Source organism: Crotalus tigris, unplaced genomic scaffold, assembly GCF_016545835.1.
Source record: "Crotalus tigris isolate CLP2741 ecotype Arizona unplaced genomic scaffold, ASM1654583v1 scf7180000019427.664434, whole genome shotgun sequence".
NCBI classification, from domain to species: domain Eukaryota; kingdom Metazoa; phylum Chordata; class Lepidosauria; order Squamata; family Viperidae; genus Crotalus; species Crotalus tigris.
The window spans coordinates 271,981-288,602 of record NW_024097534.1 but is presented as its reverse complement, the minus strand read 5'-3'; the positions used below and the strand labels follow the sequence as shown (position 1 = coordinate 288,602).

Here is a 16,622-nt window from a genome sequence, read left to right as displayed (position 1 = left end):
CCGGTCTGTGTATGACACAACCACAGGAGCCAGGTCTCCACATCAGGAGAAGCCATAAATGTGCAAATTACAACGTTTAGGACACTGTGAGCTCAGCCGCTCTGCCGATCAAGGCCAGCCCGTCTTCTGCTAACACAGTGGTTCTCCACCTGTGGGTCGGGAGCCCATTTGGGGTCGAACGACCATTTCACGGGGGTCGCCAAACAACGCAGTCCGCCATTTTCCCCCCCCCCTTTTCCTTAGCTGTGCTACTCCCTTTTATTCTATTGGCTTTTGAAAGCCAATAGAATAGACTCTCTTGAATAGAGTCTAATTCTATTGGCTTTCAAAAGCCAATAGGAATTGTCCAAGCTGTCTCTGCCCTGCTGAGCCCTCCAAAAGTCCCATTCTGCAAATGGGGCTGCACCAGTTGAGTAGGCCTCACTTACGACCGGTTGAGTAGTCCTTCACTTATGACCGGTTGGGGGTTGCAGCATTAAAAAGGTTGAGAACCACTGTGCTAACTGGAAGAACTTCAGTACTGCAGGGACCAAGATGGGTTTCTTATCCCACCACTGAGGTCCTCTTGAATGGGAGAGATTGAGAGCTGCACATTCCTACAGCCAATGTAGTCTCACTGGTTAAGGTGCTGGCCTAGGAACCAGGAGATGGTGAATTCTAGTCCCAATTTAGGCAGGAAAGCCATCTGGGCTTTTTTTGAGGGGGGGATTGACTTTGGGCCAATCACCAGGAGACGGTGAGTTCTAGTCCCGCCTTAGGCATGAAAGCCGGCTGGGTGACTTTGGGCCAATCACCAGGAGACGGTGAGTTCTAGTCCCGCCTTAGGCATGAATGCCAGCTGGGTGACTTTGAGCCTGTCTCTCCCTTTCTCAGCCCAACCCACCTCACAGGGCTGTCGTCGAAAAGAGCATTCGGTATATTTATTCCCTTGAGTTACTTATAAAATAATAACGGTGAGATAAAACAATCTAATAAATAACTAAAATAAATAAAGTGGTCCACCCTCTCCCGATGTCCCAAATATTCCAAAACAGAACCAACTCTCTTCCAGTCTTGAAAGCCACCAGCAAGGAGTGAGTGTGTGTGTGTGTGTGTGTGTGTGTGTGTGTGTGTGTGTGTGTGTGTGTGGACGGGTAACTAAACCAAAATCAAGCTTGCTAACGGGCAGAGTTGCAAGGATACCTCCGGCCCGAAAGACCCACAGAGCAGAATTTAAAAAAAAAAAACGAAACCAACAACAAGGGGGTCCATTTTTGTGACACTTGGAATTAGCTGTTTCACTCCCCCCCCCCGCAAGTGGGGTAGCCTCAGCCCAGCAGGGTCCCCCACCCACCCACCCACTGCAATGCAAGGAGACCAGGTTATCCAGCTGGCAGAGGCGCCCTACAAACCCCCGACTCTCAAAGGAGGAGAATTAAAAACCCAGGTCCGAGACAGCCCGGCTGTCAGCTGCAGATCAGGCCATCGTCCATTTTCCTCCTTTCAGAGGAACCGGAGCCCTCGACTGAATGAAAACTGCTCTGCCACCAGCCCCGGGTTCGTTTCCTTCCGGAACACAAAGGAAAGCCAGAAAGACGGAGCGCTGGTTTCCATCAGCCCGGCTCGAAGGAGAGAGAGCCAGGGCGAGGCTAGCAGGTGTCTTCCCAACCCATCCTCCTGCGCCGAGACAAAAGCTCCTCTCTCTCCACTTTTTTTTGGGGGGGAGGGAAGGGGGGACGGGAGAGTACCCCACCTTCCTCTTTGTCTTGCCGGCGCCCGTGGTGTGGCTCAACGGCAGGCAAATTACGCAACCCCCCGTTCCGCAACCGGCTTGGCTCCGTTTGGCTGGGGATGATGGGAGCTGGAAAGGGAAGGGGGAATCTAATGGCCTGGGAGGGGGGCAGGGGGGAGGGGGGAGCCCTCTGCGTCTCCCCCCCCCCCCCGGGGCTATTAATGGCTGCGAGCTGACACCTCCTCTTCTCTCTCCCCCCCCCCAGGGTCCTTTCCCACCATCTGGAATCTCTGCCCTTGGCCCAAACCGGACCGAACCGCGCTGGGTCCGGGATCGTCGCTTCTCCCCCCCCCCTCCGCCCTCCCCCGCCTCCCTCCGGAAGCCTCCCGGCCCGAGAAGCCCCTTCCCACGCCCCGCCGGACCCCAACCCGCATCTCCCCCGAGGCGCCGGTCCTGCAGCGCGCCCCCTTCCCCGGCGAGGGTGGGGTGGGGGCCACGAGGCGAGCGCGGAGCTGCCCCGCCCCACCTGAACCCTGTTTCCCCCCCTCCCCCCCCAAAAAAAGGCAGCCCCGGCGCCCGGCTCCAGCCGGCCCTCCCCCTCCCTTTCCCTCCCTGCCCCGTGTAAACGGGCGTCTCTCAATTCGGAGCCAGTCCGGGGAGCCGGAGAAAGAGCAGCAGCAGCAGGAGGAGGAGCAACAGCAGGGACCCCCGGCCGGCATCTCTGCCTCCCTCGCCCCGGCCGGCCCCTGCGCCAAGGCAGCCCCGGCGCGCCCCCTCGGCCAGCCAGGGCCGGAGCAGCCCCGCAGGACAGGGCAGGGCAGGGCGACAAGCAAGCAGGAGACCCCCGGGCCGCCCCCTCCCCGCACTCACCACCTGGCGCGCGAGCTCCGTGGCCGCCATGGCCCCCCGGCCGCCGCCTCCTCCTCCTCTTCCTCCCCAGCCCCGGCAGCAGCAGGAGCAGCAGCCGCCGAGCGCGCCGCCAGCTCCGGCTGGCTCAGCCCCGACGCGCGGAGGGGAGCCTGGCGGGCGGGGCGGGGAGCTGGCAGGACGCGGCCACTGCGGCAGGAGGGGGGGAGCGGAGAGGGCGAGGAATGGGGCGTGGACACCACGCGGAGACCCCCCCCCAGCTCCGAAGCCCCGCAGGCGGGCTGGGCGCGGGCCGGGGCCTCCCCCTCTTCTTCCTCCTCCTCTTCCTCCTCCTCCTCCTCCGCTGGCCGCCTCTTCCTCAAGCCCCCCCTCCCGTGGAAGTGGGAATGGGCTGGCCGGTTCTCCTCTCTCTCTCTTCCCCCCCCCCCAGGTTGCTTCTGGCGCCCCCTCTCCCCGGCCACGGTGGTGCAGTCCGAGCAGGCAGGAGTCCGCCCGGCTGAGCTGCCAGGCTCGGTTGCCCCCCCCCCCCGCTTGTGCCTGTCCGTGGAGCGGAGGAGGGGGGGCTAGGGGCGGGAGGGGGACACCCGGGAGTCCCAGAGGGTCTTGCCTGCCTGCTCTGCCCCCCCTCCGCGCTGCCCAGGCTGTGCCAGCTGAACTGCCCCAACTGGACCCACTCACTGGCCATTTGATCCTCAGACCCAGGAATTGTGGAGTCCTGGGGACTCGAACCCGCCTGGTTGCTGGCTTTGTATCAACCGGATCCCGCAGATTGGATCCGGACCATAGTCGGTGCTGAAACGGCCCCTTGGACCAGGTTTTTTGCATGGCATAAGAGGAAGCCCTCACCCCTCCGTGGATGCATCCTCCCAAGCGTGTCAAAAGGTTTCTGAGATGCTGTCGGTCCTTTCCCGGGCTAACCCCAGTCTTGGGATCTCCCAGTGGTCTCCCATCCAGGTCCTGATCAGCTCTGGCCCTGTTTAGCTTTCACAGGTCAGTTGGGCTCAGGAAGATGGGCATCCTGTTCTCCTTTAGTCTCCAACCTAGAATCAAGGCTGGAAGACAACTTGGGAGGTCCTCCAGTCCAACATGTTGGCCAGTTCTGAGCTTTGAGTTCCCCCAGACAGCCTGGATGCAGCAAACTAGATTTTGATCCCCCTCCTGGAGCAGGGAAGATCCAGAAGACCCAGTTTTTCTCCTCCTGACCTCGGAAATAACCAATTGTGGCCTAGACTTAACAGCTGCTGCCTGGTTTCTCCTGCCTTTCTCCTCTCAGCCCTTAAAGCTGCTGGCTGGCTGCGTAGTTGGGTTCCCACATTACACCAAGCCACGGGAAACATAGTTGTCTGAAGCCGTGGCAATTATCCCGATTCATACATCAAGTGAAGCTGAGATTCATACAGTAGGATTAGACCAAACTAACCAAGCCATGGTTTAACTTTAGGGGAACCCAGCCGGTAGGCTTGTGTGAAAGAGAAACAAAATAGCCTGTGTGGAGAAGGGATGTTGTTTGATGTTTGTTTTCAGGAAAACAATCCTTTAAAAAAAAAAATCTTCCCTTTGTTTCTCATTGATGAGAAGCAGCACTGGGGCTATTTTTGATAGACTGTTAACGCTGATCCAGCTTGCACACTCCAGAGCCACAGTGAGCTTTCCAGCATCTTTCCACACCTCCCATCATCTATCTGTTCTTTTCACACCTGTCATCATCTATCTATTTCCATAAGTCCCTCAGCATGGTGATGCCTGTGTTCCCATAAGAGCCAAAGACCTCAGATTTACGTAAACACGGCATTTAAGAAGCACCGGTTTCAAAGGAGTTTATGCATATTCAAAATTGCAATCATTGCCGTTCAGAGGACGCATTGCCATTCAGAGCGGTGCGCAAGATGGGCTGTGGGTGTGTAAGCTAGGAGAACATGCATGGCTGTTAATTGTACATTTTGACTTAAAGTCTGGAGAGGAGGAGGGGGAGGGGGAGAGGGAGGAAGAAGACTGTAGGATCCTTGGTGCTTTCTGAGCTTGGTTGTTTCCTTCCAAGACATTTCATTACCCAACTAGGTAACATCATCAGTGCTAGAAGAGACTGGGGTTTGCTGTCTGTTTATACATAAGTGGCTTCCCCCGCCAGTGTCTTTTCTCTCTCTCTCTCTCTCTCTTTGACAGCTGTCTCATTTCAAGCAGCTGCAGAAGGTCTTCAAACACAGCCTTGAGGATCCTTTTGGAGCTACACAAGCAGCAATCGTGCACCACTCTGTGGCCTGAGGAGGTTAGCAGAAGGGAAGCAACGTCCCTGTTCCCATCCCTCCGGTGTGTTTGTGAAATATTTTTCATGCCTTGCCTTTTCACAATGGAAATCTCCTTTCTTTACTGACTTGGCTCGGCCGCCGGGGGGCGCTGTGGATGGAACCTGCCAAACAAGGCAATTTAGCAGCAGCAGCAGCAGCGTCTTTACTTCGTGTGTGTACATATTGTTTGGTGCACATCTCAAGCGCTGCTTTGCGTCAGTGGAACCTGTGAACCTTGTCGTTGTGGCTGACGGCTTTGGTGTGGTGTGTGAGTCCTGTCAAATGTGGCTTCTTCTATCCATCGAGAGTAAAGGAATCACGAATGAGCATCTCCTCTGCATAAAAGCATTCTGGAAAGAGAGTGCTTAATTGTTCTTATTTTCTCTCTTCCCCCCCCCCCATTAGTATTTTTAGCCTTGAGAGTTTACTCCCGTGAAGCCCAGAAGCTGTGGCTAATGATTAACTAATTATAAATTTCAGGGGAAATGATTCCGTTCCTTGTAATTATCGGGAAATATATTCTGGGAAGCCTATACGAAATTGACAGACGGGTGGGGGGAGGGTGGGAGAATTGCAGGGGCTCCCTTTGATGATCTGAGCTGGTGCACGAGAAGACTCAGCTGCAGAAAAGTAAAATTCCAGATGAATACAGGCAGTCTTGACTTACGACCACAACTAGCCGAGAGAGAGAGAGAGAGAGAGAGAGAGAGAGAGAGAGAGAGAGAGAGAGAGAGAGAGAGAGAGAGGAGGGAGGGAGGGAGGGAGGGAGGGAGGGAGGGAGGGAGGAGAGAGAGAGAGAGAGAGAGAGAGAGAGAGAGAGAGAGAGAGAGAGAAATAGAATTCCTCCTATCCAATCTCCTTTTCCTACCAACATCAAGATACCTCGAAGAAGCACCAAGGAGCATCCTGATGCAGAAGCCCTTGCTATCTGTCAACCAGTAAAGTGATATCTTGACCCTTAGGCTGTGATAATATAGAACAGGTTAAGAACGTGGGAGCCTAACTTCCCACTGACAGTTCAAAGTTCAAAGATAACGTTAGAAAGTCTTACTGCACAGAAAGAGTGGTAGATGCTTGAAACCAACTTCCAGCCGAGCTAGTGGGCCAATCATCAGGAACTGATTTTAAAGATGCCTGGGATAAACATATGTCCGTCAGCCAACAAATTTTTTTTTAAAAAAGAAAAGAAAAATAAATTGTAATTAGTCATTAAAAATAATGAATAAAAGAAAAAGAAAAGCAGACAAAAAGCCTCAAAGGGCAGACTCTTTTTCTGCCATCGGTTTTCTGACTTTCTCTCAAATAATAGCTAGCCAACTTGATCGCCTCTACATTTGTTTTTTCCTCCAATAATAAGTCGTTGTTCAGTTCAGCAAAGGTCCCATGAAAACAGACCACAATAAAATGCGACTCCAGCTGCTGTTTCCTCCGTTTCTCATGCAACACTGAACATCAACAGCTGTCTAGGGACATCCGGTTGAATCACTGAGTTTTCAGAAGACTTTTGCTCCAGTCTTGTTTAAGGACATTGCCCTGTCTTTCTAGTTCTCGTCTTGGAACCCAAGTTCCAAATCCAGATGAGTTTCCTGGTAAGTCATTGAATGCATGCTCAAAGGACCAGCAGAAGTGGCCTGAAGAGGCTTCTTGGATGAGAAGCGAAACATCTTCAAAAAACATCCCAAGAAAGTCCACGCTCTGAGCTTCAGCTTCAGAGCTGAAGAAGCTTCTTGGATGAGAAGTGAAAGGTCTTCAAAGAAAAAACCAGCTGCCTCTTGAGAAATCATCTTTGACCTGGATGACTGAGAATCCTCATAGACATGTGGCCTCTAAGACATTCTTCATCCTTTCATTGGTGAGTTCAGACCTGCAAGGAGCTGGTTGGTTGAGCTGTAGAGGAAGCAAATTTCAAGAGTCTTCCTGACCCATCGTTTTTTTATATCCTGTGGCCCCAAGATCAATATAGCCATCCAGGAGCATCAATCTCATCCTACTGGAAAGTCTCTGAATGATCTCAAGTAAGCTACTCTCTTGGAGACCCAGCTCTCCAACCCACACTACAGCCATAATATATATGGATTTTTGGAATACAGTTACTTGTAACTGTCAATGCTATTACTTGACTATGAGACCAGAGTGTGGTTCAAGCTTCCAGGGAGCAACATTTAGCTGATCTTGGCAGATCCCAGAAGCCCAGCAGTAGGATAGAATAGAATAGAATAGAATAGAATAGAATAGAACAGAATAGAACAGAATAGAACAGAATAAGGAATAGAATAGAATAGAATAGAATAGAATATTGGAATAGAATAGAATAGAATAGAACAGAATAGAATAGAATAGAATATTGGAATAGAATAGAATAGAATAGAATAGAACAGAATAGAATAGAATAGAATAGAATAGAATAGAATGCAGAATGGAATGGAATTTAGAATAGAGTGTAGAGTAGAGTAGAGTAGAATATTGGAATAGAAGAATAGAATGGACTAGAGTAGGAGTAGGAGTAGGAGTAGAGTAGAGCTGGAAGGGACCTTGGAGGTCTTCTAGTCCAGCCCCCTGCTCGAGCAGGAGAACCTATACCATCTCAGACAGGTGATCTACCAGACAGTAGAAGTCTACTGAGCTGCTATTTCAATGGCGGATTACTACCACAATTGTTGGCCAGCTTGAGAAGATGAAAAAGCCTTCTAGAAAAAAAAATAGTAGTAATAGTTCCTATTATTTTATTCTACTAGATTCCCTTATTCAACTGCGCCAAAAGGAGTCAGAAGTCAATGCTTTTTCTTCTCCCCTTTTTTTCCTCTTTTCCTACCCCTCTTTTCCCATTCTTTTCCCTTTCCTTGGTATTTTCCTATTTTATATTTTGATAGACTCATAAAAAAAAACACCTGGCTAGAAATAATAGCAACCACATGCTGCTACGAAAACTGCTCGGATGGAGCCCCCCTCAAGTAGAGCCGAAAACGTCTTTTTAAGCTCTTATCTTCTTTTTCCCAAGGACAACAATGTACTCACCTTGCCGGCAGGTGGAGCCAAGGAGCAGCTCCTAAAGCTTCTGAGCAGCGCGGCTCGAGTCGCCTGCACGCACCACACCGACCTCGGTTTGCTCGGGGTTTGCACGCGCCGCCCCAGCCCACCTTGAAGTATCCCCTCATCCACCCACCCACCGGGGCTTACAGCTCTGGAGTCCCCCCGATTGCCCACCATGAAGTAAACCCAAAGGAGAAAGACGGCCAGGTGGGGTCTAGTATCCTAGTCTCTCCTGCTTGAGCAGGGGGCTGGACTAGAAGACCTCCAAGGTCCCCTCCCCAGCTCTGTTCTGACTCATGGTGCCTTAGGGAGACGGGCCTTCTCACCTGGGAAAGCTGCTATCTGGGGCTCGCCAAGCTGGGGTGTCTTGTGAACGGGGTGGGTGGCGGTGGGGGTCGGAGGGGGGGGGCTCAGTGACGCCCGCCAACTTCCCAGCAATTCCCAGCGCTTGGCAAGAGAATAGAATAGAATTCTCGCGGGGCCGAGGAGTGGGTGGGTGAGTAATTGGGTGGGTGGGATCCCTCGTCTCCCAAGAGGGCGTTCGAACAACCTCTCGCCAGGCGGCGGCTTAAGCGCCTGGAGGAGCGCAAAGGTCGGTCGTTGCGGCGGGCTCCTTCCTTCCTTCCTTCCTCCCTTCCTTCTTTCCTCCCTCCCTCCCTCCCTCCCTCCCTCCTCCCTCTCTCCTTCCTTCCTTCCTCCCTTTCTTCTTTCCTCCCTCCCTCCCTCCTTCCTTCTTTCCTTCCTTCCTTCCCCCCTTTCTTCTTTCCTCCCTCCCTCCCTCCCTCCCTCCCCTTCTTCCTTCTTTCCTTCCTTCCTCCCTTCCTTCTTCCCTTCCTCCCTCCCTCCCTCCCTCCTTCCTCCCTCCCTCCCTCCCTCCCTCCCTTCCTTCCTTCCTTCCTTCCTTCCTCCTTTCTTTCTTTTCTTGGCTCGGATCCGAAGCAGGGCAAGAGAGCAATCTTTGCCCGGAGGTTGGCTCAAGACGCGGAAGCAAGCCGGCTCCAAACGGGAAGAAGGGACTTGCGGGGCGGGTGTTTCGCATTAGCTCCAGCTGCTGGGGGCTGGGGGGGGGGTTTGCGGCTGGCCGAGGGGCTCCAGTCAAGGGTAGAAGCCGGGGTAAGGAGACCACCGGACCGGACTAACAGCCGCCTTGCCGCTCACCTGGAGAAAGGCGGAACGCCCACGATACCCGGCTCAGGAGCGCGCAGGGCCCCCGGTCCGCGCGTTCTTTGCGCGCTCCGGCTCTACGATCCAGAAACTCCGAAAAAGGAAAAAAGGAGGGAGCGATCCCACCCAGCAGGAAGGAGGGAAAACTTTTTTGGGGCGGGGGGGGGAGCAGAAGGAATTGCAATTCGGATCAGCCGGAGGTGAGTTCAGAAGAAGGTTGAGCCCAGGTAGGTCGCCACTTTCTCTTTGCGCGTCGGATGATGGTTTGGCATCGTGGTTTTTTGAGCACGAGGGTAGCTTGAGTACAAGTCGGCAGCACTGAGCTAGGAACGGAGCAACGACCCGCCGCGGCTTCCAGTTCCCCAATCCGGATTTCATGGGGAACAGCCTACCCTACAGGGTTGATTTTTTTTGGGCGCCGGCAGGGACTGTCTCAGGAGCTGCTGAAAAAAAAAAAAGTGGACAGCCCAGGCTGGTAATGCATCCAGTCTGCACTGAGCAAAAAGGGGAGTCTCTTTTGTAACTGAAGGAAAGCTTTTTTTTTTTTAAATCATCAGAAAAAAAATATGTCAGTGTGACAGGTGTTCATTCCCAGGCCCACCTTCCTTTTTATTTATTTATTTATTAACTTTATACACACACATACACACAAACATATATATTTCTAAAATTTGGATTGCTAGCAAAGAATTAAAGGAGAACTGGAATAGCCATTTCGAACTTTTTAGTTCTTATCATACCTTTTCTGAGATTCGAACCTGGGCTGTCTGCATGTTAAGCAGCTGTGTTACATGATGTCGCAGTTGTGACTGACATGTCTGGATGGCTCTAGTTTGAGCTGATACAAGGCAAAAGATTTCTTTCTCCCATATTTGGGTGGACAGGGTTTATCAAATAGCACCATATATATATATATATATATATATATATATATATATATATATATATATATATATATATATAACAAAATTTTTACAAAAACTATACACAATAGGAACTAAATTTAAGAAAAGACAAATTCAAATATAAGGAGGCTGAGGTTTTCTGATGCCTTCTCTTGCTGCTCTACCTGTGCACCAAGGGATTAAGACAGAGGTGTGCAGGGGGGGGAATCCCCCCTCAAATCAAAAGCATCCAGAGTCATTTTGGATAACAAGTGGGTCAGTATATAAATTTAATCAATTAAGCTCCTTTGTCACTTGTGAATAGAAATACCAAAAAAAAAAAAACCCCCCACCCCAAACCCAACAAGACACGTTTACTTGGCTACTGATCTCTTAGGAGTAATGACCTTGGCAACTTGTGGACTTCAACTCCCAGAATTCCCTAGACAGCATGGGATTCTGGGAGCTGAAGTCCACAAGCCTTAAAGTTGCCAACGTTGGGACGTAGGCCCTGCCTTATACAACGTCAGAAATGGTGCCACTACTTGTTTGTTTGGAGCAATCCTAAGGCTGCCCAGCTTGAACTCTACAACTGTTTTGCAACCACATACACACACACACACACACACACACACACACACACAAAATCTAAGATAATGGGGTATGCCGATAGGTAAAATGAGAAATCTGGAAAGCTGTCTTGCTTTTACCCTGGATTACCCTGGAATCTCTTAGGTAAGGGGGGGAAAAATGGGCGGAATTTACTGTATTTCCAGGAACAGCTTCCCTCCAGCACTTTCTTTTTCTCTTTCCCTTGAAACATCTGCTGCTGGGATATTAGTAGGTGGGAGGGAGCAAACCCCCCCCCCCAATATCCTATTTTATACTGTCTGGGGAAGTAGGGATGAGCAAGAGTCAGGATTATGGTTTCTGGAGTGTATTTAAAACCTGGCAAAAAGAACAGGGTCCAAACATTCAAAATAAGTTTCAGCACCAGTGTTAAGTCTGGGGCAGCAAAAACAGCATCGGCTCCTGCATGATGATTTAGTGATAATTTAAAAACCATCAAACTGTCCATATTAATAAAAGTCTTAATTTTAGAAAAATAGATCGATAAGGCTGCCAAATGGGGCAGCTCAGAATAGCCTCAACACTAGCTCTGCTCCTTTAAACAGTTTTCCCAGGACGTGTGCAAACTGGGAGAGTCCAAGAGGTTAAAAAAAAAAAAAAGGACCACAGTTGTGCAACTGAAGTCCTGATCCTAGTTTATTTGCATTGCAATGTATGTAAATAAGGGGCAGGGCTTTGATTGTGTGGTTAGATCATCATCTTGAGGTGTGTTTTTTTGTTGTAGTTGTTTCTTGTTTTAAATCTGCTATGGGTGTCCCCAGTTTTCCATTTTCCTAAGCTCCTTTTCCCCCCCACATCCCGAAATAAATCTTGCTGGAAAAAATGAAAAGCAAAAAGTAGATTCAAACGAAAAGACCAGGATTGACTTCAAAGCCAGGGGCAAAATCCTCACTAATGGACATAACCTGGTCCCTGAATTAATTACTTTATTTTCTGGATTCAGACAATATAGTGAATAATCAGCTCACTCTGCATTTGTATGGCATGCTAAGCTGCATACGCACATGCCAGCCCAACCAAGATTAAAACTAACCATAGTTAGCATGGGATGGAGTTGCTATAACTTTAAGTTTTAACTGATCTGGGCAAGTGGGTATATCTGGACCCTGTGTTTGTGAACTGTTCCAATATTAGAAATGTGGAGCACTTGAAGATGAAGGTTTCTCAAAGTTCAATGGTCCTTCTTCTAAGTTTTCTTTGAAAATGAATTGATGGGTAAGGAAACAGAAAGCGTTGTTTTGTTCTTGCATAATATTCTTGGCTTGCATCACAAGGCATGTTAATGAAAGTGTCCGTTGGCTTGAAAGGGAAGTTAAGAGCATTTATCAACAATGAAAGTTTGTCCTTGAGTTTGTCCAAAACGTTGGAGAGAAGAGAATATTTAGAATCAGAATAGAGCTGGAAGGGACGCTGGAGGTCTTCTAGTCCAACCCCCTGCTCGAGCAGGGGATCCTATACCATTTCAGACAAGTGACTGTCCAGTCTCTGCTTAGAAACCTCCAGGGATGAAGCACCCACAATTTGTAGCTCAGAGTTGAAGCGTGGGGTCCTTGGCGCTCTCTGAGCTTGGACCCCACGAGGAAGCTCAGAGAGCGCCAAGGACCCCAGTTTGGAGAGCTGCAGATGAACAAAAGAACTGCAGTTCTGTGGTGAAAAAACTTCTTGTCGGAGTGTTGCTGTTCACGGTCTCTTTCTCAGTGAGTGATCAGTTCCTCTTGCTAAGTGCTGATGGTCCATTTTGGTTCCCCCTTTTCTAGGCAGGCAGCGTCGAGGAGCAGAAAAGACCTCGCTGGCTTCCTCTTCAGAGCAGGAAAGGGATGACTTCAAGAGACAGCTGCACAACAACAGTGACCGAGACTTCAGGACACATGTGGGGAAAGTACCGTGAACTTTGAGGAGATGCTGGACTCTGAAGGAAGGGACGTGATGGAGGCGCAACAGGAGAGCAAGCAGAAAGAAGGAGACGAGACCCCTGCCCTGGCGAGCAACCTGCAGCAACAAAGTCCAGCTGCTGCTGGCAATCAATCCCCTCGCCCTTCTGACCGGGCTGAAAGCTTGAATCTTCTCCGCAGTCAATCCACCAACAGGAGCTACAACCGGGCGAAGAGGCATTCGGCAAAGTGGGGGGCCGAAATGAGCCCCTCCCGTCTTTCCATGTCTTGGAGCAGCACGAGGAGGAAAGGCCTAAAGGAGCTTCTCCTGCAGACCAGTCAGGCCAGCCCTACCTGGCTTACCCCTTCCCCCAAAGACTCCATCCCGATCGATAGCCAACAGGTAGAGGATAATTTCTCAGAGGTGGCTTCTGAAGAGCTGTGCTTAGCTCTGGACCCCTTGGAGCACGAATGGATGTTGACGGTGGCTCAAGGAGACCCGGAAAGCATCCTTGACCTGTTAGCCAAGGAGCCCAGCTTGCTTTCCAGGAGAGATTTTGTGACTGGTTTTACCGTCCTCCATTGGCTGGCCAAACACGGCCGTCACGAAGCCTTGATCCAGGTGATGACTTTCGCAGAGAGGAATGGCTACCCAATCAATGTTAATGTACCCACGGCCAGCGGGAGACTGACTCCACTGCACCTGGCTGCTCTTCAGGGTCACGTGATGACCCTCAAAATCCTGGTAGGAGCCTTTGGGGCCAACACCAGCCTCAGAGACCACAATGGCCGCAAAGCCTGGCAGTACCTCCACGCCAGCGCTCCCAGAGAGTTGAAGGAACTCCTGGGGGCAACTGAAGAAGACTTGGCCGTCCCAGGAGCGGGAAACACCAACAACAACTGTGCTCCTTCAAGATGGAGTTGGATCGGGGCCTTTCGAGCGGAAGGCCACAATGCTGAGACTGCAAGGCCAGGCCAGAGGGCCAGTCCCACGGGGTCTTATTTGAGGAACATCTTCAGGCAAGCCGCTGCGTTCTTTCAAGATCATTAGAGATCTCCCGGGTGGGATCATGGTGTTTGGGCTCCTGGCTTGGACTGATCCTCACGGCCGCCATTAGAGACACAACGGTTTAAGAAGGTGGAGGAAGCCGTAGGGTGGTTGATGAAATGCTCAGATTATCTCCCGAGTTTTAGCAAACCTACTTATACTTTAGTCTCCGGGATAAGAACTCTTTTTTGGCTCAAGGAAGTGGATACGGGGAGGAAGACCCTGGCATTTGTTCTCTAAAGCAGAGGTCTGCAATCTTGAGATCTTTAAGACTTGTGGACTTCAGCTCCCAGAATTCCTCAGCCAGCATAGCTGGGAGCTGAAGTCCACAAGTCTTAAAGTTGTCCAGGTTGCAGACCCCTGCCCTAAAGGGCTGTGAATATATGATGTGCAAAGAAATTGAATTCTGCATCTGGAAAAATTCTCACCTTGTCCTGGGAGAATGCAGGAGATTACATTACGCAAAGATATGTGCATATCTTTGCATAATGTACTCGGATTATGCTAGGCCGAAGGAGTAGCAAAGAACTTTATTGAGAGTGGACAGCCCCACCTTTGGTGATTGAAAAACCTCTAAATCACTTGCTTCTGACAGCTCAACAATACAATTTGGCAAGCTTTTTAAAATCCGAGTTGCAACACTTAAGGAAGCAGAATATAACACCGGCTGCCAGTTCTTTCAGCAGGATGGGGTGGAAAAAGAGTCAGAAATAATATGTCTTTGAAAACCAGATTTTGTCAGTCTTACCCACCGTGCAATTCAGGGCTGAGCTAAGTTCAGCCGTGCATTTTACTTTACGAGAATACTGAAGGCTTAGAGTTGTCTATACAGATTTTGGATTTTAAGATAAGAAGATAAAGAGTTGGAATGCTCCACAAACGCATGTTTTTTGGGTGTGCTTTGCCTGTCCTGCGTTTCGAAAGAACGTTAAGGAAGCGCGCTTAAGTTAGACCAAGCCCTTCCTGTTAATGTGGCAAACTTTGCAAAAATTTCAGCAGCAAGCCTCTAGGAGAGGGATCGCCAAACGTGGCAACTTTAAGACTTGTGGACTTCAACTCCCAGAATTCCTCAGCCAGCATGGCTGGCTGGGGAATTCTGGGAGTCGAAGTCCGCCAATCTTAAAAGTGGCGATACCCCTGCTCTAGGATACTGTTTGATAGTTGCCTTGTTTGATCAGTCATTTTTTTTGTTTTGTTTTGCCCACCTGGTTTAATTTGTCCTTCCTGCTCCCCGATCAAAAGAAAAGCGCAACCAAGAGCGTAAGTTTTAATCTGCAGGATCTCCAGTGAAAGACCTGAATTCACCTCAAAGGAGACCTTAACATTAATCTATTTTAGGAGTATAGAGTTCTGAGAGCTTCAGGGATATTCTCTGTTTTAAATAAAGGATATTTCAACTAACATTGTCCCTTTTGTTTTTTTTGTGAACGGGGGGCGTCCTGGTGGGCAAAGAAGTCTTTAAACCTTTGAGCAGAAATGTGAATCGGTGTTTCGCGTATGGCCCCAAACTGGGTGAATCCAGAAAGCTCTGGATCAGCTAATCATGAGTTGCACCAAGAGAATCATGTACTACATGGTTGAAAGAGGATGGAGGGGGTCAAGGTTGCTCACCCCTGTGCTATGGGGGTCAAAGCAGGCAGATTCAAGTATTGGGAGTTTGTTGATATTGCTGCCACTGGCACTTTTGAGAAACCACAAGTTTCGTAACCGGAAGAGGGCATATGAAACTTCAGGAAATGTGCGGGCAGAAGAAAAACAACATTGAGTGACATCTGGTGTTTGCAAAGGCTGGTTGATTCTGAGATGGGGGGGGGGGTCTCTGTTGAAGCAGAAATGGTTCTACCCCAAGAAGGAATTCAGGAATAATAAACACAGGGGGCTACTGTCTTCAGTCCAATGAAGGTAACTAACGGGAGATCCATAACATTCAAACAGCATCTGCCTCTTCGTGGAACCTTCAAGCAATCCGTTGTCTGGCGAGCAACTTCACCATCTAACAGGGATTCGAGCTTCTAACCCAGTCTCCACAGACCAGCATAGGTCATTCCCATCTCTTGTTCTCCCTAGGATTGAGAGCGTATCAGAATACAGATGATACCTTATCCCAGGGGTCTTCAAACTTGGCCCTTTTATGACTTGTGGACTTCAACTCCCAGAATTCTCCAGCCAGACATCCATGGGAGTTGAGGTCCACAAGTCTTAAAAGTTGCCAAGCTTGAAGTCCACAAGTCTTCAAGTTGCCAGGGACACTCCTGGCTTAAGACTTTGTGCTCAATGGCATCACAAGTGAAGGCAAATATACGTGTCCCGGGATAATGTTGCAGGATCCAATCAAGGTTCAAAGCACCCAGAGAAATTCTTTGAGAATGGGCTCCAGCACGAGTCCAAAAGCTCAGAAGATAAAACCTCTGATCCTGGTTAACAGACCCAGATTGGATCCCGATATCAAGCCACCAAGATCCTGTAAGATCAGAAGGATCACCTTGCCCTCAACCAGGTCCAACATTGCTACCCTGATCTACTAATGTAAAGGTAATAGACTAGCAGAGGTTACAAATGTTTGCCTCTAATATTTTTTAACTCCATTGCCAGGAAATAGAAGGCGGTTTCACCTGTACTTGCCTCCTATTGGTAGATTTCTCGAAGGTATCTGTGGAAACCACAAACCAAACCAGGTAGTCCTTGATCTGATTCAACCCAGCTCTTCTCATAGGGTGGCGCCAACTAATTCTTGAAGCAGGGCTGAATTCAAGGTTGGAAGCCATAGCAAGAAATAATGGTGTAAAACATGGCTGTTTTAAAAGTCAAACACATTTTTTAAACGGATTATACTAGTAAGAGGAGCAAAGTCTCCTCCTGGATAAAGCCAGGAAAAATTATTTCAAATGTTACTTTCCAGTGAAAAGGCAGTCTATCTAACACAGAGAGAGACATCTGTATTCACTTGGCTTCAGGTGTCCAAGCTTGTCAACATTAATTCTATGGGTTTTTGAAATCCTGTCCTATCTCCAAAACCACCTGGAGAAAAAAGTTTCAGAGAATTTTTTTTTGAAGGAATTCCCTAAAAATTGCCCAGATCAGCAGCATTACATTTTTAGATCTAAAACTCCTTTTAATCCTTCAGTACAAATG

At 49.5% G+C, this 16,622-nt stretch overlaps 2 protein-coding genes across 2 annotated transcripts in view; one reads left to right on the top strand and one right to left on the bottom strand.

Moving 5' to 3' along the window:
* Positions 1-2,734, bottom strand: part of SEPTIN6 (septin 6) — a 30,252-nt gene extending 27,518 nt beyond the window's left edge. The window contains exon 1 of the mRNA XM_039362346.1: positions 2,582-2,734. Coding sequence (XP_039218280.1) covers positions 2,582-2,611 — 30 coding nt within the window. The 5' untranslated portion in view covers positions 2,612-2,734. The remainder of the gene's footprint in view (positions 1-2,581) is intronic.
* A 6,189-nt stretch (positions 2,735-8,923) lies between these two features.
* On the top strand, positions 8,924-14,891 carry SOWAHD (sosondowah ankyrin repeat domain family member D). The gene is made up of 2 exons (XM_039362392.1): positions 8,924-9,284; positions 12,329-14,891. The coding sequence occupies exon 2, from the start codon at positions 12,471-12,473 to the stop codon at positions 13,491-13,493; it is 1,023 nt and encodes a 340-aa protein (XP_039218326.1). The 5' UTR covers positions 8,924-9,284; positions 12,329-12,470; the 3' UTR covers positions 13,494-14,891.
* The last annotated feature ends 1,731 nt before the right edge of the window (positions 14,892-16,622 follow it).

Bases quoted from the DNA above. Each gene is read 5' to 3' on its own strand.
- SOWAHD (XM_039362392.1), top strand. From the start codon at position 12,471: ATGCTGGACTCTGAAGGAAGGGACGTGATGGAGGCGCAACAGGAGAGC.